The sequence below is a fragment of the Macrosteles quadrilineatus genome, unplaced genomic scaffold, assembly GCF_028750875.1.
Source record: "Macrosteles quadrilineatus isolate MER2022 unplaced genomic scaffold, UCM_ALF_1.0 Scaffold_9__3_contigs__length_116548681, whole genome shotgun sequence".
NCBI lineage: Eukaryota > Metazoa > Arthropoda > Insecta > Hemiptera > Cicadellidae > Macrosteles > Macrosteles quadrilineatus.
In genome coordinates, this window is record NW_026542602.1 from 43,332,773 (window position 1) to 43,360,608 (window position 27,836).

The following is a 27,836-nucleotide window of genomic DNA, read 5'->3' on the forward strand; positions in this document are numbered from 1 at the left end:
TAATTTTCAGAATATGTCTACAGTGCTGTACTATATTTGGAAGAATAACGCAGTATGGTTTTGATGCGTTTGTTTTCTTAAAATAGTTTTTGATTATCTATTCTCATCATTGCACATGCAGTGTAATAAATAGATGCGCTGTAGCAACGCCACACCGCGCAGACGTATTGCCGATGCGCAGTGACTACGGCCTCAGAGACGGACTACGACTGCGAACTGCGACTAGTGCGAGAGAGAAGTCACCGCGAGGGGTGTTGGAGGGGGGAGGGTGGGGCAAGGCCGGTCAGGTGACCCGGGGTCACGTGGTCGCATTCCGGCAGCGATCAGGTGGAAAACCAGAGCACTCTGTGTACTAGCCGTGCGCAAACATCGTCCGTCCGCTACACCCCGTTCCACAAACATCGGTCCGGAATTATCTCGAGCAATAATCGTTCTTTCTGTTTATTACCCGCTTCGGTTTGCGTAACTAAATATTCACCACCGAGTTTAGAACCTGCTCCCGATCAGATTCGGTGATTATATTATTGTTCGAGTTGTTTATCTGACTTGGCTACTTTCTTTCGCGTTTTGTTAACTAATTCAAAACACGTTATCGGGCGATAATTGCGTCATTTGAGTCATTAGTTTTGATCAGATTTGGACTGATATCATTTGAAATGCTGTGTTGCAATTTGTTGATTCGAAAAATTACTCGTGAACAGTTTATTTTAGGTGATGTAATGCAATATGTTGTTTTGTTAATTGTTACGGTGCCTTGCTACATTGGTTATGTGTGCCATATAATTTATATTTATCAAAACCAAATATACACTGTACCAATCAATCCGTTGCTTTATCTCTCGTTTTGTTAACTAATTCCACCGTTATCTTGCGACTGGAATTGAGTGAGTAATTAGTTTTGATTCGATTCGGACTGATATAATTTAACACTTGTTATATTTATGTGGTACAATTTGTTAATTTAGAGATATTAGCAGTGAACTGTTTTTTTCAGTTGGTATTATTTAGAGTTGTGTTAATTGTTGTGAACGTTGGTTTGAATTGATCAATTTTATTTGTTGTGTTATTTCTTCAATCTGCAGTGTATATGTCAAACCAAAATATCACTCGATTAACTGATTCTAATCACGTTATCTTGCGATGGTAATTGCTTCATGTTATATAAGTCGTTATATTCGATTTGGCTGATATTAATAGTAAAGGTGTGATATTTGTGTTCCGGAATCTTTTGAGTTATAGACATTATTTGTGGACTGAGCTGGTGTAATGAAGAGTTCTTTGGTTATAATTTGTCCGTTTGTTAATTGTTATGATCGTCGATTTACGTTCTCTTCAACCCTCCCTAATTTTCCTTTAGCTAGTGTAATTCGCAAATTAAACTTGAGCTATTGTCGAAAAGAGTCACTTTACGCCATACTATTATGTTTTTGCAATACATAAATGAATAGACCTTACTAACCGATATTTTATACCGTTCTGGTTGTACCTATCTACAAATCCACACCTAAGACAGATAACTCTTCCACATTTCAAAGAAAAGTATTTTGTCTATACTTACGTGTCCACGAATTATGAAATCACTATTGGACCGTGAAAGATCCGTCAGAATCTTTCACAATACAAATACAGTGTTTTGCTGAAAAGCTTATAAATAGAGCTGGTAGATTTTATCAGCTTCACCACAATTTAGCTTAAAAACTGACGAATGTGTTTTTTGTTCCAGAATTTCCGGGAACAGCGGATAGATGGGTCAGCACTCCCCTTGCTGACGGAAGAACACCTGACATCAGCGCTGGGGATGAAGCTTGGGCCTGCGCTGAAGCTACGAGCTGTGCTGAGTCGACGTTTGGGTCACTGTGTGGTGTGCATGCACTGTGTACATTGCCACGGTGCGCCCACCGCTTCCCCATCACCTGTACCCCCCACTACACACACACCGGTACCACCACCTACCCCCACTCCTGGCCGGCCTAGTAGCACCGGCAACTAGTCCAGAACATTCATTTTCCCACTACTATAATTCTTAATTAATGTTGTTCTCTGTGCAATTTTAATTTTTAAGGTGTCAATGTATTTCAGCGATGCTTTTTAGTTTGTACTTTACGGTATATATGACATAAGGTACAGTCTGGCCTGAAGAAAAATTATTTGTGATGATTAACATATTTTTAAAGATTTCTGAAGACTCAAATTGTTATGAGTGATGATGTTGAAATCATCAGTGCTAATTGCATGAGGTTCTATGTGATGTATTGCAAGAAATCCTGCCATTACACGTTTAGTATTAGTACAAATAGAAATATTGCTGCGAGGTGGCTATTTAAATATTTGTTACTCTATTTGAAAAACACATCACTACGAAACCAACGTATTTTTTTACCAAACTAGAACATATTTTGTAACTATATTTATTAATTCAACTAATAAAATTTTTATGACTTGTATAGTTAAAATACCACTTTTAAACTTAGATCTCTTTCATCTTTATAGGCCTAATAGGTATAAAATGTCTTCTTTAAAGGATTTTCCAATCCTCTGTGATCGAGGTATAAATGCAGCGTCATAACCAAATCTGTACATAAGATGTAATTATTTTGTAACTGTTATTTAGTGTTATTGTGATTTATGTAAAGGACATTGTGACAATACCCCGTCTTCCAGTGCAATCGTGTGAGAATATATTTGTATATATAACTTTTGTGATAACTGTGAACAAATTGTCTATTTTTAATACTATTTTTGTGAAAATGCAGTACTGGATTTACTTAATAAACATATCTTAGTGTATTTTGAACGCTTTTGCAGTCTTTATTAATAATTTAAATAAATTCTTTGATAAATTTTTGTGAACTTCTATAATATTTCTATACATTTTATGAGTCTATTTACATCAGATTAGTTTGACGTATTTTATTTTTTCCCAATTTAGGAATGTTTTGTGCTCAATAGAATTTCTTAAAAGTTATACACATGAAAATACTTATTGTATATTAAATAGTAACATTCATTTTCGGTTAAAAATATTATTAACTTTAATGGTTAACTATAACAATTGTTGGTTAAACTAATCATCTTAAGCTTTTAAGTAGCTACAGAAACTGGTCAAAAATTAAATGCTGAACAGCAATGTAAAACGACTTTTAATATTTTAATAATTTAATACAATATTTATCTAATATTTCAGTCAAACTTTACAAAATACTATTATATCAATATAAACTCGAGTCGTGGTTAACATCAAAGTCTTCTCTTTCGACGTTCAAACAAAAAGAAACTTAAACTATTTACACGTCATAATTTACAACCTTATTAAACTTGTTAAATATTAATACAATTTTTACTCCTTCCTTAGACTTACCAATGTGTAAAATTGTTAACTATTAATACGAAGAACAATTAATTGTGCTACATTGTGTTCAATTGTAATTATAGTGTTATATTATTGTATAAGGTTAGTTATTGTATAACTCAATGGTGTAAATTGTATAAGGTTGTATACTTAATTAGACCTGGGTTGGCTGTGATGAGGATTGGTGATGTGTATAATACAATGCCTACAAATCTACAAAAAAACTTAGTGTATAAATGCAATGCCTATAAAAGTGTCAATGGTTTTTGTCAAGATTTTCTTGGTATTTATCTTTTAGAAGAACCACTTTGATTATACCTTTAACATTTTTCTAGGCTGTTTTCAGTGCTATACACAGTTAATTTAATGATTTTCAAATTTGAATTTAATTTAGTGATCTAAACATTTTGTTGCCTATTTGATGAAATCAGGAATGGTTATAGGAGAGGATTTTATGAATAATTGAAAATAAAGAGAATTTTAAGAATTGAATTAATAAATTCCCATGTTCATATGAGTAATAAATTCTTAAAATAAACTTGTTAAACATTTAGGGGCATTGTAAATATTACCAATGTCTATCATTTTTTTTAGTTTTAGATTTTAACAGAAAATTGCGTTTTGGGCTGCTCGTTTAAAAAACTAAATGTAGATTTACTGGTTGCACAAAGCTCTAAAAAAATCTTGCAATATATGAATAAATTGTCAGAGTAAATAACTATGATTCTTTAATCAATGCATTCATATAATAAACTTAAACGTTAATTATTTTCAGCTTCTATATCACTTACAATTTTGTTTTATGCTGCACATTTCATTAATTAAACAGGCATTTACCGTAATGATTACAAAAGTCTGTAATAAATTGTAATGATGGTAATTGATTAATTTCCTCTGCGATCGCACATTTTATGTACTTATTCAATTATTTTTAATTTTAGATTTAGGATCGTCAACGCGCCAAGATCTCGAATGTATAGAAACTAATGTAAATACAAGAAACAATTATTGTTTTGAGTTAAACTTATTAATTGCAGTTTAATGTACGTTGTTAAATAGATTATGCGTTTGTAAAACAATTCTCCTCCAGTATTGTTATTTATAAATGAAAGTATATTTTAAGATGTTTCTACTTAAGTATATTTTTAGACTCGATATTTGAGGAATAGGATTTGTAAATAAAATAATATTTATGTTTACATCTGTGTTGGTACTGTCTCCTTTGGTATATCCTTTAGTAGTTAGTAATCAGGTTGAAAATTCCGAAAGGGAAAATATTGGACACGTACGAATTCTAATCAAATCAAATATATTTTATTCATAAAGTACAGTTGGGTATACTGAATGGCGTCAAGTAGTTTGTTTTAAATTAATATATACATATGACTTCATTATTAATATTAAAAGAACCAGTAAATGAAAATGATCAAAACTAAATCAAACATAAATAACGCTAAGAGGGGAGGTGGAAAAATACTCTTCCAAAAAATAACAGGCTTTCTCCACAAATTAAGATTATATTATGAAATCCTTACTGTGTGTTTTCTTTTTTATTCTAATTTTACTAGAAAGGTGCTTAAGACATTTTGATCCCATGTAGAATATTTTTTTAGAATTAAAATTTATGTTTATTTTAAACGGTATTTTTATGCCGAGTGTTGTATAATTGATAATTTCTATCAGAATTGCTCAAAGCGATTTTTTGCTAGAATCATTGTATTGTAAATAAATGTTCCATGCTCTGATAACACTTAATGATTTTTGAATTTGTTTTGGCAGTTTCGTTAGGCTCTAATTTCTAAAATATTTTGATTGCTATTTTTTTAAGTATAAGAGTCCTATCCAAATGTGCAATTGTAGTTGAACCATAATGCTACAAACCATAGAACGAATGAATATGGATAGAACTAAGAAAATTGTTACTAAATATGCATTTTAAAACTAGTTAACCAAACATTCAATAACATTCATAACATTCAAAGGGTAAAATGTATTTTGTAAAACTTCTCCTAAAATAAGGTAGCCAAGCGGTTACAATGCTTCAAATAACATCCATTTATTATTACTACCAATTGATATGGGAACTTAACCAATGTGCGTATTTTAACCCAAATATGCATGTAGACTGGTAAGATGTCATGTGTAGCTTAGTTACTGACTAAGACCAGCTGTTTAATTAGCCAGGACCATTCATTAAAAGCCCAATGATCACAGACAGCTGGGTCGAGTTTCGAACCATCAAAAGCTACCTACTTTTCACAGGATCGAACCGGCGATCCTGGTGGCTACACTGGTTCGGTTCCAAGCGATTTTTTCCTGGACTCAGATACAATTTGTCATTGGATTATCAATTGAATGGTGCTTTATTACAAAAGGTAAACGTTAGAGTAACAAGACCAGGGTTTTGGACCGTACCCTTACAATTACAAACAATTTACAAATTCCAATTGTGTGATTAACACAAAATGATGAAAGCATTAGGCTTGCATCTCAAACGTAACTGGTTTAGTAAATTGGTTAGGCCCTACTAAATGTCAAATAATTTGGGATACCCTAACTTTGGAATGGACCGTTCCCTTACAACTTTACAATGCCAATGGCACAAATAGCACAAAAAAACCTATACCTCCAAGATCTTTAGTGAATGTGCATTCAGACCCTAGTGGTTCCAACGAGGTGTTCATCTCAGAAGGAAAGGCGGAGATAAAGTCTAAAAGTCTGACAAGGCCTAGGTCTACAATCTGGCCAGCATAGATACCATCTTTACATAAACACAGGTTATAAACGGGGCCTGAGTCTTGTACTGGAGAAGCGCTAGACAACGGAGTTTAAGCTTTATCGTGGTTTGAGGCAACATAACCTCACTTTTGTGATACGTGGACGTAAACAGCTGACTTGTAATCAGTTTCTTTTGAGCTAGAAATACAACTGGAGGTAGTACAGTACTAATTGTGAGACGTTGACCACCATTTGTACTAGGGGATGAATTACACTGTACTTAATACATTTTTACCAGGGGATTGTTGGAGTGTACAATTATTGAACATACACAAAGCCAGATCCAATGAGCTGATTCCATCAGTTGGCGTGCATACAGCGTCCCGATCTATAGCAGAATTGCTGTTAGTGCTACCTCTAGTTGTAAGCTAAAAGCCGGGTTTACACTATGTAGCAAAACCTGCAATATAACTTTTACTATATAACATTGTTATATAGTTTTTTTTTTTCTATATAACATTGCTATATAACGTTTGCTATACAAAAAAGTTAGACAATTTTGTGATTCCGGTGCCCCTGTTAAATGTTATATGTAGCACAACCTCATCGACATTCCGTATCGAACATGTCGAGCCGAAGAGACATTGTTCGAGGCAGCTATCACGGTGATCGGAAGTCAGAAGCTGAAGCGATCTATAATTAAAACGCGAAATAAGGTGATGGTAGCTTCAAAAACGTTTTACGTATGACCACAAATTGATATAATTGAAATATAAATATAATATATAATGAAATATAACTGTTGTCCACAAAACAGTTTAATTTAAGTTTATAATAGCATCCCGATCCTACGCACTGTCGCTTTCCAGTCCTTCCATTGTAAACAAAGATCGCCGAGCAGAAACTTCCGGACATAGGAGGCTACAACCGTGAACTGTTGACACTATGCTTACATATAGTATATGCTAGACAAAAAATACATGTATAACATTGCTACATATAGCAATGTTAGGTATAGCACGCATTTCTTTTGATCTTTACCGACTCCCGATGGATAGCACAATTTTTCTATATATAGCAGAATCTGCTACATATAGCAGTGTTATATATCACTTTTGAAAAGTGACTTTTTCTACTTCTAGCAAATGTTATATAACATTGCTGGATGTTACACAAATCTGCTATATAGCAGGTTTTGCTACATAGTATAACCCCGGCGTTTAAGTGACAACTATTTCTTATCGCTGGGGATAGGTATGTGTTCGTCACATCGAATCCTTTTATCGACTATTCAATTGACCTATTGCCATTGAATATATAACACTATAGTCAAACCTATTACTTTCTACTTTTGATTCATTTATTCCTTGTGTTCAGCAGATATTTCTTCTATTCTTTAAAACTTAGGCCCTATTGGTTTTAGAAGAGTAAAGAGGGCTTTGATATTTAGATAATATGTCGATCCTAGGCGTCACGTTGAATACAATAATTTTACCAACAATTGTGATACAAAATAATGAGAATGAGAATGAATGAGAGAATGAGAATGAGAATGAGAATGAGAATGAGAATTTTATTTGGTCTTTTAAACATGCAGTTACATGCAATCAGACAAGTCATATAATAATCATCTGGCAACAATCAGTTAGGCTAACAGTCCCAGTTAGTAAACTGGGTTGACTTAGCTTAAATCACACCATGCACAAAAACAGGCAAATATAATAAATAAATAAATAAATAGTTAAATAATGGCAACTACAATAGTGAATAAATAGTGCACAAACTACTCATGTCTACTTTAAAAAAAAAACACACCATGCACAAACTACTTCAAACTTCAGGCACAGCAAAAGCAATCAAAAGCATCTACTTACAACAGCTGTAGGAATTTCAAAAAATTCTTTTAAAGCATACAAAGGATGCGCCAATAGCATCTCTTGTAGTTTCCGCTTAAACTGGCGGATCTCCAGGTTTCGTGCTGAATAAGGCAATGCATTAAATAGATTTATTGCTAAGATATCACAGTTGAGTTGAGTTTTTCTAAGTCTAACATAAGGTATATCTATTAGATGTTTATTTCTTGTGTCATGCTCATGCACCTCGGCTCTAGTTACTACATTCCCAATACTATTTTCCTTAAACTTAACTAAAATATCAAAAATATACAAGCTGTAAACAGTCATCAGTTTCTCAGATACAAATAAGGGTTTGCAATGTGCGTCATAAGAAGCATCAGCCATTAACCTAATTGCCTTCTTTTGAACAGTTAAGATACCTTTAACATCAGTTGCACTGCCCCATAGGCTTAGGCCGTATAAAATTATACTTTGAAAAAATGCAACATAGGCTACTTTTAAGTATTGTTTGGGAACATTTACCTTCAAATTTCTTAATAAATGTACAACTCTTGATAATTTGCTGCATGTCACTGCAACTTGATCATCCCATAACAACTTATTATCTAGGGTTAAGCCAAGTAATTTAACATTATTGGAATCATTGATAGGCCTATCGCCTATCCGCCTTAGAGAAAAAATCAGACTTTGAGTTTTGGCATTATTTAAAAAGAGATAGTTTGCACGGAACCAGATAGCTGATTGTTCCAAGGAACGTGACATATCCCCTGTTAGCATGGCTTCATCTTTACCTGTACACACAAGAGTAGTGTCATCTGCGTAGCTAATGACAGTTGCGTCAGTGTTATGACTTAGATCATTGACCATGATTAAAAAGAGCAGAGGCCCCAGGATTGAGCCCTGCGGTACACCATGAGACAATGTTTTGGCACGAGAACTCTGCCCTCTAGCAAACACAACCTGCTCCCGGCCACACAGATAAGACTCAATCAAACTGAGTGTTCTAGGCCCAACCTTATAAAATTCAAGTTTTTTGATTAACAGTTCATGATCGACTGTATCAAAAGCCTTGCTGAGATCACACAAGGTGCCCTGAATTTAAAAAAGGTAGTTTTCCCGGGAAATGACTGCTAGTGAATTTCCCATATAGAGAATTCCCAAATGACGCAGGTCTCATTGTATACCTAGATCCTGGACCGATACATTTACATTGGCCAGCTGTTGGTTGCTGCTGTTCATTTAGTGTAAGCCTAAATTAAATACTGTAATGTATGCCTTGAAAGCATAAAAGGCGTAGCCCTTTTGAAATCAACCTGTGGCCTGTGGGACAGGGTTCATATGGAATTCGTCTATACCAATACTTTCCGGAAGGTCTACATACTCTGAGGTTTGTTTTGATGTGCCAATATGCCTATAATTTTCTTTGTAATTGCCTCAAACGGTTACCACAAACTTGACTGTATTGCTTTAATCAAACGTCTCGCCACGGGGAGAGAACGCAGAGAAGATACTGTATTGTGATTCTTTAATATAAACCTCATCGTCCAATGCAAACTGCTAAATGCGCTTGTTCTTGATGTAAATTAATCTATTCAATACCCAAACCACACTATAGTACGAGTACACTCTGGAGGTGAATTCCGGCCTTTGGTACTCAAGAAAGTTGCAGTTCACAGAAAGGAGTGCAGGACCAAAAGACTTGCAAGAAACCTATCCTTCGTAACAAATAATAGCGTGCATGGATGGCCTTGAGTATCATCTCCCCGAAAATACCCTGTAGGTTATTTACACACAATTTTGTGGGTAAGAGGGAAGGGAGATATACAGGGAGTTGGATACGGAAAGATAGGTAAAAACTACGAAAAGTGTTAATTCAACATCCAAGAAGAATCTTAACATCCGACCACTCATTGATTTTACAAAGACATAAAAATCTAAAATCACAAACTTCGTCAAGTGAGCGCAGCGAACGAGCTCCAACCTAAAGGTGAGTGAGCGTAGCGAACGAGCTCCAACCCAAAGGTGAGTGAGCGTAGCGAACGAACTTCAACCAGGACGTGATTGAGCGATGCGAACGAGAGAGGCGAGTGAGCGTAGCGAACGAGCTAACCTGAAGGCAAGTGAGCGCAGCGAACGAGCTCCAACCTAAAGGTGAGTGAGCGTAGCGAACGAGCTCCAACCCAAAGGTGAGTGAGCTAGCGAACGAACTTCAACCAGGACGTGATTGAGCGATGCGAACGAGATCATCTTGAAAATTAAACGTAACGGTACTTTCTTTCCATCGATCTGTCTTAGGGGAAACCTATAACTTAGGCGATACGAAGTTCGCCGGGTCAGCTAGTAATCATATACAATAACTTATCCTCTAGTATTATTATCAAACAGTAAAGCACAAATAATGAAATTAACTCTAAAATAAAAGAAACAAAATTTCGTCGACACTAGCCACCAGTGTCACCGGACATGAACTAGACACGAAAAACGTGCTTCAAAATTTACAATGGCATGGTAAGTCTACTTGTGTTGGGTTAAAGTAACCCTTTTGACTGTTTGGTAGTTTACGGAGTGCTCTATCGGACATTTTCTGAACCTCAAGGTCATGTCGGCAATACAGTACACGTAGTTGAAAACTTCGCCCACAGATAGCGCATGCTAGTGTTGGCACTGTGGATGGCAGGAACTGATTTGCTAAATTGATTTGTATCAATACTGATCGGTAACTAAAGTTGTATGTTGTATATTTTGGATAAAAATGAACTATACAACGATTTTAACAAAACTTATACATTTAAAATCAAAAGCTATTTCGGCGACTTCTTGGAAGAGGTTACAGTTCTCGCCAGGAATGTCAGCACCTTACTCAATAAGTAAGGTTCAAAACCAGATTTTAAACATAGTATTGCTTCAAAGTCCGCGTATATAACGAAGCAAATTTTTGTGAGGAAAACAAGAATTTGAATTTTTAGAGTCTCTTTAGAGACCATGAACAGAAAAGTTACCTTCAGCATTGACTTTATATTTAAAGTCAATGTTTTCAGTAAGACTAGTCCAGACATGGAGACTGAGTCGGCCGGTGCAATCCTTGTGAATACTTGTGCCTTGGTACACAAGAAAGTTTGTGTATACAGAAAGGAGTGTAGGACCAGGAGCCTTCCATGATTCCGAGAAACCTATCCTCCATATCAAATAATAGCGTGCATGGAAGAGCTTTAGTCTCTTCTCCCCAAAAAATACCCTGTAGGCTATTTACAAACAATTTTGTGGGTAAGAGGGAAGAGTGATATGCTAGGGCGCACATGAAAAGAGCCCAAAAACTCAGGCAGACGCATGAAAAGCGCCCGGACCTCCAAGGTCCCTCCCAGGACGGTGCGAAAAGAGCCCAGACTCTTCCTAGAACTTTCACAACGGGTATTCAAAGGAGAAAGAACCAATAATACAGTTAGATACCAATAATACATGCATTTATTTACAATATTAAAAGATATACTGTTAAAAGATACATTATTAAAATATAGATGATTAAAAGATATTTACATTACCAAACGATATAGTCTGTTTATCTAACCTAACCCAAACTAACCTAACCTAACCTAACCTATCCTAACCTAACCTAACCTTACCTAACCTAACCTAACTTAACCTAGTCTAACCCAACCAAACACAACACTATTTCAGAACACGAGTCAGCGTCCTCTTCCTCAGGTACCTGTGGAGACCCGGGCTCTTTCCATGCTTAAGATTAGTGAACCTTTTTGGGGATTAAAATTTTGGGCTCTTTTCATGTGCTCCGATATGCTATACAGGGAGTTGGATACGGCAAGATAGGTAAAAACTATGAAAAGTGTTAATTCAACATCCAAGAAGAATCTTAACATCCGACCGCTCATTGAATAAACGTAATAATGGTATAATACATGAAGGTTGGGGGGGGGGGGGTAGAATAAAGTGAATCTAGACATGTACATTAGTGGACTTTTTGTTTGGATGCAAATCTCAACCACTTTAAATACTTGATTAAAAGTTTTAGGTAGGTCCAAGTAAATGTTTAGGTTTCATTACAACAACCGGCTGTAATTTGTATATTTACAATATTTGTATACGAACTCGTACTCATATGGAGGCACTGAGCTAAAATTAAAACTGGAGGTAGCACTGCCATGGCAGAAGTCTGTCAAAAGCGTGTCGCTGATTTTGTTAGGTTGGTATAGCAGTGAGTTTACTTATCCAATAACATGGCTTCTATAACTAGGTTGGTATAGCAGTGAGTTTTCTTATCCAATAACATGGCTTCTTATAACTCACACCTCACGCAAACATGGCGGCTGGTGACACGCACCTTTGACATTCAGAACCTAACCTCCAGTTAGAATTATAGCTCAGTGTATGGAGGCATCTGTCAGTCCAAAAACTTCAAGATACCAGAACAGCTGTGCATGTATTTAAATGTTCAAATGTTGGTAATATCGTTGTTGTACATAGACATTATAAAGTTGTTTATATGTTTACAGGATAGTCGATCGGAACCACCGTCCATAAGAATCCATACACTCATAATAGTATAATAATAATACCTAGAATTGTTTTAAACTTTTTACTATAGTGTACTTTTGTTTTATTACTGTATTCAGTTTTTTTTTCAGCTTAACTTAACCAATCAATAGTTTTATTAATACCTCTGAAGTCAAATGGGGTGAACCCCATGGGCAACAGCAAGTTTAACATTAGATTTAACGAGTGCTTGGGTTTGCTGCTACGGTGAAGGTAAAACGTTTTTTTACCATACGTCAATAGTATAGGATGAAATAAATAAATTCACCAAATCTTATCAACATATATACTGTACCGATAGACAAGTCAACTACAACAGTTTTCATTTTCTCCATAAGAATAACATGGGAATTTTAAATTACACTTTTTTAAATTTTCTCCATTACCGTTATGCATACAACAGCACTTCAATATACTAAACTACTGTATTTCCTTTATTTAAGCTCTACAAAATGGTAATAGAAATTGCCAAATTTTGTGGTTTTATATAGTCAATGGTTTTAGCGTGAAAAATGGGGAACCCCCATTTTTACCCCATAAAACCCCACACACATAATATATATAAGTAAATCGGTCTTGGGTCTAGGACTAGGACTTACCATGAGACCTACGGTAATAGGTTATTCCCTATATGGGAAATTCGCTAACAATCTAAAAACATAACCTTTAAAAAAAAATGAAAAACGGTAAAAATGTTGTACAATAAAGTGTTGTAATTGTATGATTGAGTTGGGTTTCCTCTCCCATTATTTTTGTTGCTATGGGAGTGTGAAGAAAAGTATAGTACAGGATGCCCCAATTTATAAGTAGTACAAACTCAACAATATTCACCCTATGGATATAAATAGCACATCAAAACACAGCTTATGTTTTGCCATTTTAACTTTTTTCCATTCAAGTTATTTTTTCTATTTCTTGAAACCAAAACCCTGCAATTGGCGTCCTTGTCCGACTTAACATTCCTTTTCAGTCACTTGTAAACTCCATCAAATACTCCTCCAGCATTTCTTCAGAAATCAGACATCACTTTAGTTTTTGGACAATTCTTAGCTTCGGTTCAAGCAAATCTGTGGGGTGACTTTGAAAACCCTCGAACTTCAAGTAGCTTTTTAGAATCCCCCTCCCCAAAAAAAAAAGAGCCAACGTAAAGCTTTCATCAACAAAAGCTTCCTGGCATATTTCTTTGGACTTTGAGTTACTGCGACTCGCACTCTTTCAAATTTTCTGGTGTACAAAGAGTTTTGCTGTACCCACCGAAGGTTTAAGCGTTTATCCTAAATAATTTAACCCAATTCATCATTGTTTTCCAATCTGGAACAGCGCCATGTTGACCAAGGATGGACTATGGTCAAACAATCTCTGGAGTTTTTCACAAGAATCACGATTTTAAAAGTATTGTTTCGCATCAAAATCTCAGTTAACAGTGGTTAAAGTAACATTTTGGAATTTTTCGGAGTGCTCTATCGGACATTTTCTGAACCTCAAGGTTGTGTCAGCAACGCAGTACACGTAGTTGAATACTCAGTCCAAAGATAGCGCGTGGTAGTGTTGGTAAGAAGTGATTTGCCAAATTTAGTTTTTATAATACAATTCTATAACTAAAGTAGTTTTATGTGGTATATTTCGAATACAAATGAATTATCATCAGATTTTAACAAAATTATATATTTAAAATCAAAAGCTATTTCGGATACTTCGTTGAAGAGGTTTAAGTTCTCGTCAGAAATTTCAGCAACTTATTCAAATAAGTAAAGCCCCACAACGGATGTAGTGGTGGTTTTGCCAGATAATGCAGAGGTCTTAAACAAATCTTTGTGAGGATAACAAGGATTTGAATTTTTTGAGTCTCTTCGGAGACCATTAAGTATTAACAGTTACTTAGTAATTACAGTGATAGCAACTTCTCTACAGTCACATAATGGAGGGAAATTCCGGCCTTTGGTACTCAAGAATGATGCAGTTTTGCAGTTCATAGAAAGGAGTGCAGGACCAGGACCAAAAGACGTGCAAGAAACCTATCCTTAACAAATAATGGCGTGCATGGATGGCCTTGAGTATCATCTCCCCGAGAAATACCCCGTAGGTTATTTACAAACAATTTTTTGGGTAAGAGGGAAGGGTGATATACAGGGAGTTTGGCACGGCAAGATAGGTAAAACAACGAAAAGTGTTAATTCAACATCCAAGAAGAATCTTAACATCAGACCACTCATTGATTAGTGATTAGAAGTACAAGACAAGAGGGGGGTAGAATAATGTGAGTCTAGGTATGTACATAAAATTGATACAAATCTCAATAACTTTAGCACTTTAGATACTTGATTTAAAGTGTTAGGTTGGTTAAATTCAATGTTTAGGCTCGTTTAATTGCAAATACTTGGCTGAAGTTTTTGATTTTATCTGGTGTTGACAGTATTATTCCAACTCAAAACAGATAACGCTGTGTATTCATGGAAGCATCTGTCAGCCCAAAAAAGTTCAAAATACTAGAACAGCTGTGTATGTATTTCACTGTGTATAGTATCACATACAGTATAACTAACCTAGGTACTCGATATAAATGTTATTTTAATAGCTTAGTTGAAAATAAATCCAGGCAAGTGGAAATTCGCTTAGTCGGCAGGTTTGCTGCAGCGGGGGCATTTTTATAGACATATATTGGGCATCAATTTAAAGCTCTTATCCTCTCGATGCAGGGCTACATGTGCCTTTTGCTGGTTTGGATGATATCCCGTGGAAGCCCTTCGTCCTATAGGCTTTTAACATTTCATAGTATGTGCTGCATTCTGTTGTCAAACACCGGAACTTTTTCAAGTTTACATTTTTTACATAAAATTAGATGGCCATGAAACAGTTTTGTATACATCCATAACAAAATAGAGTTATCTGTAGTTAGTGATGTTTCAGTGAATTCTACTAAAAAGTTGTAATTTTATTTGTATAAAATGTAAAGAAGAAAATGACTTACCTTAAATATTGAAAATTGTAAGAGGATTTCGTGTCTTCATAATATGTTTTATTGATGTTTTAGGGAATTCAAGTAAAATATTGTAATGTTAGTTGTGTCAAATCTAAATAAGTAAATATCTTACGTTTTTATAATATGTTTCGTTAGTGTTTGTAATTTTTCTAAGATGCCTCGAAGAGATTGCACACGCAAAATAATAAGGCTCGCAAAGCAAATAATAGGGATATGATGAGACATAATCGTTGTCATCCTATCAGATATACGTATCAAATAAATCACGGACTTTGAAGTCACGAAGTGACGCAGGTTATCAGAAAATTTTAAAGAATAGATTTTTGTAGTCTAGATTCCTGAGTAGTGTAGCGGACACTCACTGAACCTCAATGCTGCGTCGGTAGTGCAGCACACGTAGTTGAAATATCCGCCCACAGATGGCTCGCACATATTCGTCGAAACGAGTTAAGTGAAATGTTTTGAATTTAGTTTTTAAAAGACTAATTTGATATGAAAATAGTTTACGGTGTGGTATATTCTGATTGGAATTAAACTAAGGAATAATTTTTCATCATACAGTGATAAGCAGATAAAATAATGCGATGATTTCGTGGTATAAGAAGATTTAGTTCTCACTAGGATTTTAAGCAATCCATTCAAATAAATGAATCTTCAACCATCAATACATAATCCATCGTAACACGTTATTCATCAACTTGTAGAAAGTTTTAAATTATTGTGAGAACACAATAATTGAAATTTTTGAGTTTCCTTCATAGGAGACAATTACATCACATATGTACTGAATAGTTACATAGATTAAACATACACAAAAAGAATTAAATATAGACCGTCAGCTGTGCTGCGGTTACCATAGGTTGTAGGTTCTGGCGCACACCACTTGGAGCGCCATTTACATGTTATAGTTACGGCGTACGCGCTACGTAAACTACAGCGGTGTGCGCCGGTACCTATGATAACCGCAGCATGGCTGACAGTCTATATTTAATTCTATTTGTCTATGATGATACTGATCTATTATGTGAAAGTTTGTTTGTTTGGGGTTCAATCATGCATAAACTACAGGTCAAACTATTGTTAGACTATTCAATAATGATGATCTGATTAGGCTGAAATCAGTGATTGCTCATAGGTGCAAATTCGCCAAAAAAGAGCTTAACCCAGACATTCAAAGTGAAAGCACACTTTCTACTCCAGGTTGATCTTGTTTTAGCGAATTTCCCATATAGGTAATAAGCTATTACTGTAGTACTCATGGTAAGACCTGGATCCGGGACCGATTTAATTTTTCATTTTGAGGTCCCTAGAGGCCAAGAAAGAGCAGTTAGCAAAAAGAGCTTAACCCATTTATTGTTATTTCAGTAAACTAAAAACTCATTTAACCAAATAAAACGATCTAATAATACACAATAACTCGTCCCTCTGTTATATAGCCAGTAAAGCACAAATCATGAAATTAACCCTAAAATAATAGATTGTGTGGTATATTTCGTACCTAAGGCCGAAAATCAGGTTTTTTCGGTTCGATATCATTTTTTAAGTTCGAGACAAAGTGTGAGCTTGAAACGATCAAGAGATGCAAAACCCTTTCGGCACGTGATACGAACACTATTTTTCACCACACTATACGTAATTTAGAAAATGTTTACAAATGCACACTAACAGTCAACACATCTGCAACTTTAAGGTTATGTGAAGAAATATTTAGAGGAATCAGTATAAATAATAATAAATAGTTGCAAAGCAGCGGTGACAATAAAACAAGTCTATTACAATGCATATAGATGCAGCTTGTGTATATAATGTTTACGCCACACTACACTATTTTGACGAACTTCCCACGCAAGGATTTAGTCCAGAAAACAGCTGTTTGCCGAAAACTTAATCAAATAGGGTTTCATTGCGTACTACTGTACTGTAATGAGTTTTACCGGACACCAATCAGCTGATTATACTGTATTTGGGTAACTATGAGTCGTAATAAACAAAAACATAACCTCTCTTAAAGGTTATGACTAGTGATTTTTAGTCCTTTAGTTGGTGGTAATATGTAAGGATTTGTACAGATTTAGTAGTATGGCGTAAACCATCGTACGTAACTCGTCCAAAATGTGTTAACCGGACTCGTATGGTTATCCCGTTCTCGACTTAGTCTCGCACGGGAACGACCACACTCGTCCGGTAAACACTTATTATCAGGACTAGTAACGTAATATACCATTTAACTTTTAAGTGAATAACTGAACAGCTGATGATCGGTCATAGGGCCGCAAAACCCTGCTTGGTCCCCAAATGACGATGACAGAAAATCCACAACCTTGAGAAGAAAGGTGTGGTTTATATTCTTGAAAATCAATTAACAGAAAAAATAAGGCAAACGACACAATAGCGTTACATTCATACGTTGTTTATATGTAAAATACCTCCGCCGCAGCAAACCTGCAGACTAAGTGAATTTCAATCCTTCTGATTGGATGATTACTAAAGTATGTCCATAAACAAGGCATATTCCCTATATCCCTACACAACAATACATTTCATTAGTATCTGGATTTTTCTGCTACGGGGAAGGTAAAAGGGGTTTTTGTTCAAATGATAATAATACAGTATAAGATAAAAATAGGTACACCATTTGCTAAGTTTGATCAAATTATATCTATAAGCAAGCAAATTACAACAGTTTTCTTTATCTCAATAAGAATAACATGGGAATCTTAAATGTACAGTATTTTTGAATGTTTTCCGTAACGTTTAATTTTACAACGTCGTTTCAACATACAAAATTACTGAACCTTGTTATGAAGACTCTCATGGGGCTTGTAAAATAAGACTTGTTCCCAAGGTTGACTTCTTACCGAGGTTTGTAATAATATTTGCTCAGAAGTAAGATAAATATAAGGGTGATTCGTTATCGAGGGTCTCCGACTCACTCCCACGCACGGGTTCTCCTATGAGGGATTAACTTCGTACATTTTTAAGTTATTCAGTTATAAACATCTATTGTAATTTTATATTTTGTAAAAACTATAAAACATGATATTTTTATACGAAATAAAAGGAACTTTGATTAAATTTGACTATTTGTTTTTTAAGCTCTACACGTGGTATGACCAGTTGTTAAGGGTAAAATTTTCGAAAGCCAATTTTTGAACATTAAAATACCACTCCCCATGGCCCGATCTTGCCAGTTCGCGAAGTCATCCAGGTATATCACGTCTGAAACCTTCGAGCAAAATTTAATAAAATTCCGAAAAAGATTACTCGAGTTGTCGTGTTCACGGACAGACACACAAATGTATGTATACAGGGTTTAAAAAAATTATGTTCCTGATTTTGATTGTAAATATTACTGGGCTAATAATTGGTTTCAAGACTATTGTATTTCAGTTGGTACCATTGAAAAGAAGAACTCATAACAGCTGTTTGTGAGTCCAATCGTAGTAAATTGTGTATAATGCTACATATTTGAGGCATTAAATCTTTTTCCTACAGTTACCTAACAATGTACATGTTCTCTCACTGATCTGAGAAAACAAAGTGGCCAATTCGCTCATCAGTGAGACAATGTTAACATTGTCTCACTCTAATTACTTTGTCTCACTCCAGATTTGCAACGTGAAGGCACGAAATAGTGAGCGCGTAACATGCAGACAAGGTCGTATGGGCGCGAAATACGTTGGCAGCACTGGCTGTAAATCAACTGGTCAGCTGTTGTACTGTTGTATTTGCCACTTCACATTAAATGTTATATTAAAAGATCACTTCTGTGTAAAATTATGTTACGTTTCTTCACCAATTTATTTGTTTTATGGTAACTGTAGGAAAAATATAATGTGCAACTCAAGTGCAAACACAATTGCCTCACTCGAGAAACCATTCGTGAGTAAGGATTTCTCTCGAGTGAGTCAATTGCTCACTTTGCTCACTAGTTGCACAAATAACTATTCCCTGTTGGCTTTAACATTAATCAATCTGTTTTTAGTATGCACCGACTTTTTAGAACCAGGGGTACTGATGATCCTCTAGTATCAATATATTCTAACATTTGCAAGTGGACTTGAATTGTTAATGGAATGGCTGCATTTGTAAACAAACTAATTGGAAGACTATCAGAGTGACTATCAATGACGTTGTACAGCAGGTGAGAGAAAGATTCACCCGTAGTCCACAGGAATTATCTGTCAAATGCATCAGAGAACTTAGCTTACCTGTTACCTCAGTCAACTATTTGGAAGATTTTACGTAAGCATCTCAAATTAACAACTTCGTCCATGGTTTAAAGTAATCATGGCAGTTAGGCAGTTTGGTAGTTTACGGAGTGCTCTAGCGGAAATTTTCTGAACCTCAAGGTCATGTCGGCATTACAGTATACGTAGCTAACGCAGTACACGTAGTTGAACACTTCGCCAACACATAGCGCGTACTGGTGTTGGCACTGTGGTTGACATGAACTGGTTTGCAAAATTGATTTTATCAATACTGATAGGTAACTAAAATCCTATGTTGTATATTTTGAATAAAAATGAATTATAAAACGATTTTAACAAAACTTATACATTTAAAATCAAAAGCTATTGCGGCGACTTCGAGGTGGAGGTTTTGGCTCTCGCTAGGAATGTCAGCACCTTACTCAAATAAATATAGCTTCAAAACGATCGTAGACAGTTGGATAAACTCCACCGATATTGTTAAATAATCTTTGTAAGGAAAACAGGGATTATAATTTTTTGAGTCTCTTCGGAGACCATGAACAGGAACAGTTACTTATCAATAAATAATAGTAACAGCGTTGTGTGGCAATCAGTGTACCAATACCAACCACACTGGGAGCTGATTTCCGTAAGTTGGGTCACAATAAAGTTGCTGTTCATAGAAAAAGTGCAGCCTAAATAGATACAAATGTCAATAACTTTAGATACTTGATTAAAAGTGTTAGGTAGGTACAATTCAATGTTGAGGCTGGTATAATTGCAAATAACAACTGTAATTTGTATATTTAATCTGGTTTTTACAGTATTATGCTATCTCGTAGGCCTATTCAAAAAGTCTGCCAGCCCAAAAAGTTCAAGAGAATAGACCAGCTGTTCATGTATATACAGTTTGTTATAGGTATATGGTCAATCAGGACCTCCATCCACAAGAATCCTTACACTCATAATAGTACAATAGTATTATCTAGAAAAAGATTTAATACTTTTTATTGAAGTGCATTTTTGTTAACGTTATCTTCACCTTCAAAATACCATTTAAACCTCGAGTTCGGTAATAGTATATTACGTTACTACATTTAATCTATGGTTACTATATAGTCCTGAAAATAGGTGTTTACCGGACGAGTGTGATCGTTCCTGTGCGAGACGATGTCGAGTACGGGATTACCTACCATACGAGTCCGGTTCCGGTAAACACATTTTGGACGAGTAACGTACGATATTTTACGCTATACTACTAAAATATGTACAAATCCTTGGTATATTACCACCAACTAAAGGACTGAAAATCACCTCTAAGAGAGGTTATGCTTTTGTTTATAACCACTCATTGCCACACAAATACAGTATAATCAGCTGATTGGTGTCCGGTAAAAACTCATTACAGTACATTAGTACGTAATGAAACCCCATTTGATTAAGCTGGCGGCAAACAGCTGTTTTTGGACTAAATCCTTGCGTGGGAAGTTTGTCAAAACAGTTGTTTAGTGTGGCAGTGTGGTGTAGGCAAGCAGCCAGCAAGCACATTGCATTTCCTTTCTAAAGGAATGCATTAAATCGTTTCGCATTAAAAACTATCTAAAAAAGTAAGGGTTTTTAAAAGATGATCAATCTGTTAAAATGCTGTAAAATAAAGTGTTGTAATTGTATCTGTATGCTTGAGTTACATTTTACCTACCCAATATGTTTGTCGCTATGGTAGTGTAGCGAAAGTATCGTACGCAACTCACCAGCAGGGGAGGTTTTTACGGGACTTGACTTGCACGATATTTTTTACTATAAAACTCTTGGTTTAGTTTTTCGTAATTAATTGTATAGCGTAAAATAAAAAAATTACAAAATTTTTTTAAAACCCAACCATAAACAAGCAAACTAAAACAGTTTTCTTTTTCTCAATAGGAATTTTCTCCACAACCTTTGTACAACCAACCATGCTTCAATATACACAATTTTTTTCAACACATCAACTGTTGATCGGCCAGAGTTAATCCAAACATACAGTACTCAATAGTCAATGGTACTATCAATTTAATAGATCAATAGTATAACTATTTAACTGTTACAGTACATCTCAAGTACTCAAGTACTCATTTTGAGGTCCCTAGAGGCCAAAAGAGCAGTTAGCAAATAAGAGCTTAACCCATTTATTGTTATTTCAGTAATGTAAACCTCATTTAACCAAATAAAACGATATAAACAAAAACAATAACTAGTCCCTCTGTTATATAGGCAAGCAGTAAAGCACAAATCATGAAACTAACCCATACTCAAGTATAAAATGTGTAATAAATAAACTATACATGCGACGGTTTTTAAACTTATTAATGCTTAATACCAGTTATAACCAACCAGAAGATAGGCAATATAAACAACAACACAAACAGTTACTGTAGCAACAGTTGGTCCATGTAGCTGGGATGTCTAATTGAGTAATTGTCAACAGTTGAATATCTATTATTTAAAAGAATTTTTTTGATCTTTGTGTGCAGCAATTCGACCCCTAAATATTTATTTTTATAGACATGTGGGCATCAATTCAAAACTCTTATCCTTTATATGTGCCTTTTGCTGGTTTGGATGATATCCCGTAGAAGCCCTTCGTCCTATAGGCTTTTAACATTTCATAATGCTGCATTCTGTTGTCAAACATCTGAACTTTCTCAAGTTTACATTTTTTACATAAAATCAGATAGCCATAGCCATGATACAGTTTTGTTTACATCCATAACAAAATAGGGTTATCTGTTGTTGGTGATGTTTCAGTGACTTCAAGGAAAAATTTATAATGTTATTTGTCTAAAATGTAAAGAAGAAAATGACTTACCTGAGATATTGAGTAGAGGATTTCGTGTTTTCATAATATGTTTTATTGATGTTTTAGGGAATTCAAGTAAAATATTGTAATGTTAGCTGTGTCAAATGTAAATAAGTAAATGCCTTACGTTAGATTTTGTGTTTTCGTAGATTATGTTTAGTTGGTATTTCTAATTTTTCTAAGATGCCTCGAAGAGATTGCACACGCAATGAAAATAATAGGGATATAATGAGACATAATCGTTGTCATCCTATCAGATACGTATCAAATAAATCACGGACTTTGAAGTCACGAAGTGACGCAGGTTATCAGAAAATTTTAAAGAATAGATTTACAGTAATGATTTGTAGTCTAGATTCCAGAGTAGTATAGCGGACACTCACTGAACCTCAATGCTGCGTCGGTAGTACAGTACACGTAGTTGAAATATCCGCCCACAGATGGCTCGCACATATTCGTATAAACAAAGTAAGTGTAATTTGTTGAATTTAGCTTTTAAAAGACTAATTCGATATGAAAATAGTTTATGGTGTGGTATATTCTGATTGGAATTAAACTAAGGAATAATTTTTCATCATTCAGTGATAAGCAGATAAAATAATGCGATGATTTCGTGGTATAAGAAGATTTAGTTCTCACTAGGGATTTAAGCAAACCATTCTAATAAATGAATCTTCAACCATAAATACATTATCCATCGTAATAAGTTATTAACTTGAAAAATGATTTTAATTATTGTGAGAACACAATAATTGTAATTTTTGAGTTTCCTTCATAGGAGACAATTACATCATATTATATGTACTGAATACTGACATAGTTCAGGGAGTATGTTGAATCTATGATACCATAGACAAAAATAATTAAATATACACCATCAGCTGTGCTGCGGTTACCATAGCAGTGACGTAGCCAGGATTTCAAAATAGAGGGGGTCGACTGACCAGGTCCAGGTAGAAGAGGGGGGGGGGTCCAGGAAAATTTTGAAAGTATAGGCCCTAAAACGGTATTTTTTAGCTCTCCTGGCATTGAAAATAATCAACCCCAACGTCAATCCAGTATTATTATATAATTTACGTTTAATTTAACAAAAAAATATTATATTTAGGGCCGGAAGGGGGGGGTCCAGACCCCCAGGACCCCCCCCCTGGCTACGTCACTGACCATAGGTTCTGGCGCACACCGCTTGGAGCGCCATTTACAAGTTGTAGTTACGGCGTACGCGCTCGGGGCTACAGAATACATGTATTCTGTAGCCCCGGTACGCGCTACGTAAACTACAGCGGTGTGCGCCGGTACCTATGGTAACCATGATAACTGCAGCACGGCTGACAGTCTATATTTAATTCTATTTGTCTATGATTATACTGATCTATTGAATCTATTATGTGAAAGATTGTTTGGGGTTCAATCTTGCATAAACTACAGGTCAAACTATTGATTTGATTGTCAGACTATACAATAATGATGATCTGATTTGGCTGAAATTGGTGATAGCTCATAGGCGCAATTCGCCAAACAAGAGCTTAACCCAGACATCCAAAGTGAAAGCACACTTTCCACTCCGAGTTGATCTTTTTTTAGCGAATTTCCCATATGCTAAATTTAGTTTTAGCCATACCAATAGCTTAGGTAGTTTTAATTCGGTATATTTAAAATACAAATTAATTATCAACAGATTTTTACGAAATTAAATATTTGAATTTAAAAGCTATTTCGGTGATTTCGTGCTGGAGGTTTTAGCTCTCGCCAGGAATGTTAGCACCTTACTCAAATAAATACAGCTCCAAAACTGTCACTGGAGCAATTTTAATAATAGGTGCTTGATCGTAACAAATTTGTTGTGAGGAAACACAATGATTTTAGTTTTTTGAGTCTCTTCGGAGACCATGAACAGGAACAGTTACTTATCAATAAATAATAGTAACAGCATTGTGTGGCAATCAGTGTACCAATACCAACCACACTATAAAATTAGTGAGCTGACTTCCGGCACAGAAAACATACTACTATTACCTAATTAGTATTACTAAGTAGTAAGTAGGTTTTCTGTGCTTCCGGCCATTGGGTCACAATAAAGTTGCTGTTCATAGAAAAAGTGCAGTCTAAATAGATACAAATGTCAATAACTTTAGATACTTGATTAAACGTGATAGGTAGGTACAATTCATTGTAATTGCAAATAACAACTGTAATTTGTATATTTAATCTGGTTTTAACAGTATTATGTTATCGCGTAGGCCTATTTAAAAAGTCTGCCAGCCAGAGACTAGACCAGCTGTGCATGTATATACAGTTTGCTATATTTAGATGATCAATCGTGACCTCCATCCACAAGAATCCTTACACTTATAATAGTACAATAATATTATCTAGAAAAGATTTAATACTTTTTATTGAAGTGCATTTTTGTTGACGTTATCTTCACCTGGAAAATAAAGAGTTGATTTTTACTGCAACTTTACCTAACCATAAACAAGGAAACTAAAGTGGTTTTCGTTTTCTCCATAGGAATTTTCTCAGCAACCTTTGATTGTACAACCAACGATGCTTCAATGTACAAAATTCTTTATTTTTTGTCCAACACACCAACTGTTGAACGGCCAGAGTTAATCCAAACTATACAGTACTATCAATTTAATAGATCAATATTATAACTATTTAACTGTCACAGTACATTATTACTCAAGTATGTACAATGTGTAATAAATAAATTATTCTTGCGACGGTTTTCAAACTTATCTATGCTTAATACCAGTTTACCCAACCAGTAGATAGGCAATATAAACAACAACACAAACAATTAATTAATTAATTAGCTCTTATCCTCTAGAGTCTAGATGCGGGGCTACATGTGCCTTTTGCTGGTTTGGATTATATCCGGTGAAAGCCCTTCGCCCTAGGCTTCTAAATTGTCATAGTGCTGCATTCTGTTGTCAAACACCTGAACTTTTTAAAGTTTACATTTTCTTTGTCAAAACAGATGGCAATTTTACAATTTTGTTTACATCCATACGAAAATATGGTTATCTGTAGTTGGGGATGTTTCAGTGAATTCAAGTAAAAAGTTGTAATGTTGTTTGTATGTAATGTTAGCTGTGTTAAATGTAAATAAGTAGGCCTAAATGACTTGCGTTAGATTTTGTGTGTTCATAGTAAGTTTCGTTGTGTTTGTGATTTTTCTAAGATGCCTCGAAGAGATTGCACACGCAATGAAAATAATAAGGCTCGCAAAGCAAATAATAGGGATATAATGAGACATAATGGTTTTCATCCCATCAGATATACGTATCAAATAAATCACGTACTTTGAAGTCACGAAGTGACGCAGGTTATCTTAAAATTTTATTGAATAGATTTAATGATTTGTAGTCTAGATTCAAAGTACAGTTGAACCTCGTTTGTACGAACCTCGATAAAACGAATTCCTCGATAAGACGATTTTTTTTAAATCCCCTTGACACCTTCATATAGGTCAATGCTAAAAACACCTCTATACAACGTAGTAAATAAGTTAAAAACCTCCATAAGACGAATTTGTTTGTGACATGGTCTAGGACTGATTAACCTCTATACAACGAATATTCTTAGGACAGAACCTCTACAAGACGAACGTGACCTCTATAAGACGAATTTATCATAATCTTAACCTCCATAGTACGTAGTTTTCAAAACAAACAGAAGCTTGTCTCAACATGAAACCCCCACCCATCGCTCCTCCTTCCTCAGTCATTGTTTGGAGAAACCTTGGAGCGAGGAGAAACCTCTATAAGAAGAATAACAGCAGCATTAAACCTCGATAAAACGACCCTCTTTATTAAGAATACCTCTATAGTACGAATTTTTCCCGTACCCCTTGAAATTCGTCTTATAGAGGTTCAACTGTAGTGTAGCGGACACTCACTGAACCTCAATGCTGAGTCGGTAATGCAGTACACGTAGTTTAAATATCCGACCACAGATGGCTCGCACATATTCGTCTAAACAAAGTGAGTGTAATTTGTTGAATTTAGTTTTTAAAAGACTAATTTGATATGAAAATAGTTTATAGTGTGGTATATTCTGATTGGAATTAAACTAAGGAATAATTTTTCATCATACAGTGATAAGCAGATAAAATAATGCGATGATTTCGTGGTATAAGAATATTTAGTTCTCACTAGGAATTTAAGCAATCCATTCTAGTAAATGAATCTTCAACCATCCATACATCATCCATAGTAATGCTATTTTCATTAACTTAAAAAAAATTATTGTGAGAACACAATAATGGGAATTTTTGAGTCTCCTTTCTTAGGAGACTTCATAATCGTATACTAATCAATTAATTCCATTATGTGAAAGTTTGTTTGTTTGGGGTTCAATAATGCATAAACTACTGGTCAAACTATTGATCTGATTGTCAGACTATACAATAATGATGATCTGATTAGGCTGAAATTGGTGATTGCTCATAGCCGCAATTCGCCAAAAAAGAGCTTAACCCAGACATTCAAAGTGAAAGCACACTTTCCACTCCAAGTTGATTTTGTTTTAGCGAATTTCCCATATAGGTAATAAGCTATTACTGTAGTACTCATGGTAATACCTGGACCCGGGATTGATTTATTTTTTTTTTTCATTTTGAGGTCCCTAGAGGCCAAAAAAGAGCAGTTGCAAATAAGAGCTTAACCCATTTATTGTTATTTGAGTAAATTAAAACCTCATTTAACCAAATAAAACGATCTAATCATAAACAATAACTCGTCCCTCTGTTATATAGCCAAGTAGTAAAGCACAAATCATGAAACTAACCCTAAAATAATAGAATAGGTAGTATATTTCGTACCTAAGGCCGAAAATCTGTTTTTTACGGTTCGAGATAATTTTTTAGGTTCGAGACAAAGTGTGAGCTTAAAACGATCAAGAGATGCAAAACCCTTTCGGCACGTGATACGAGCACCATTTTTCACTTCACTATACGTAATTGAGAAAATGTTTACAAATGCACACTAACAGTCAACACATCTGCAACTTTAAGGTTATGTGAAGAAATATTTAGAGGAATCAGTATAAATAATAATAAATAGTTGCAAAGCAGCGGTGACAATAAAACAAGTCTATAAGTTAGATGCAATGCATATAGATGCAGAATGCCACACTACACTATTTTGACGAACTTCCCACGCAAGGATTTAGTCCAGAAAACAGCTGTTTGCCGAAAACTTAATCAAATAGGGTTTCATTGCGTACTACTGTACTGTAATGAGTTTTACCGGACACCAATCAGCTGATTATACTGTATTTGGGTAACAATGAGTCGTAATAAACAAAAACATAACCTCTCTTAAAGGCTATGACTAGTGATTTTTGGTCC

General features: G+C 35.1%; 1 protein-coding gene across 1 annotated transcript in view; it reads left to right on the forward strand.

The window, feature by feature from the left end:
- The window catches only part of LOC129002939 (lethal(3)malignant brain tumor-like protein 3), a 97,947-nt gene extending 93,409 nt beyond the window's left edge, over nucleotides 1–4,538 (forward strand). The window contains exon 4 of the mRNA XM_054431073.1: nucleotides 1,724–4,538. Coding sequence (XP_054287048.1) covers nucleotides 1,724–1,990 — 267 coding nt within the window. The 3' untranslated portion in view covers nucleotides 1,991–4,538. The remainder of the gene's footprint in view (nucleotides 1–1,723) is intronic.
- Nucleotides 4,539–27,836: the final 23,298 nt, after the last annotated feature.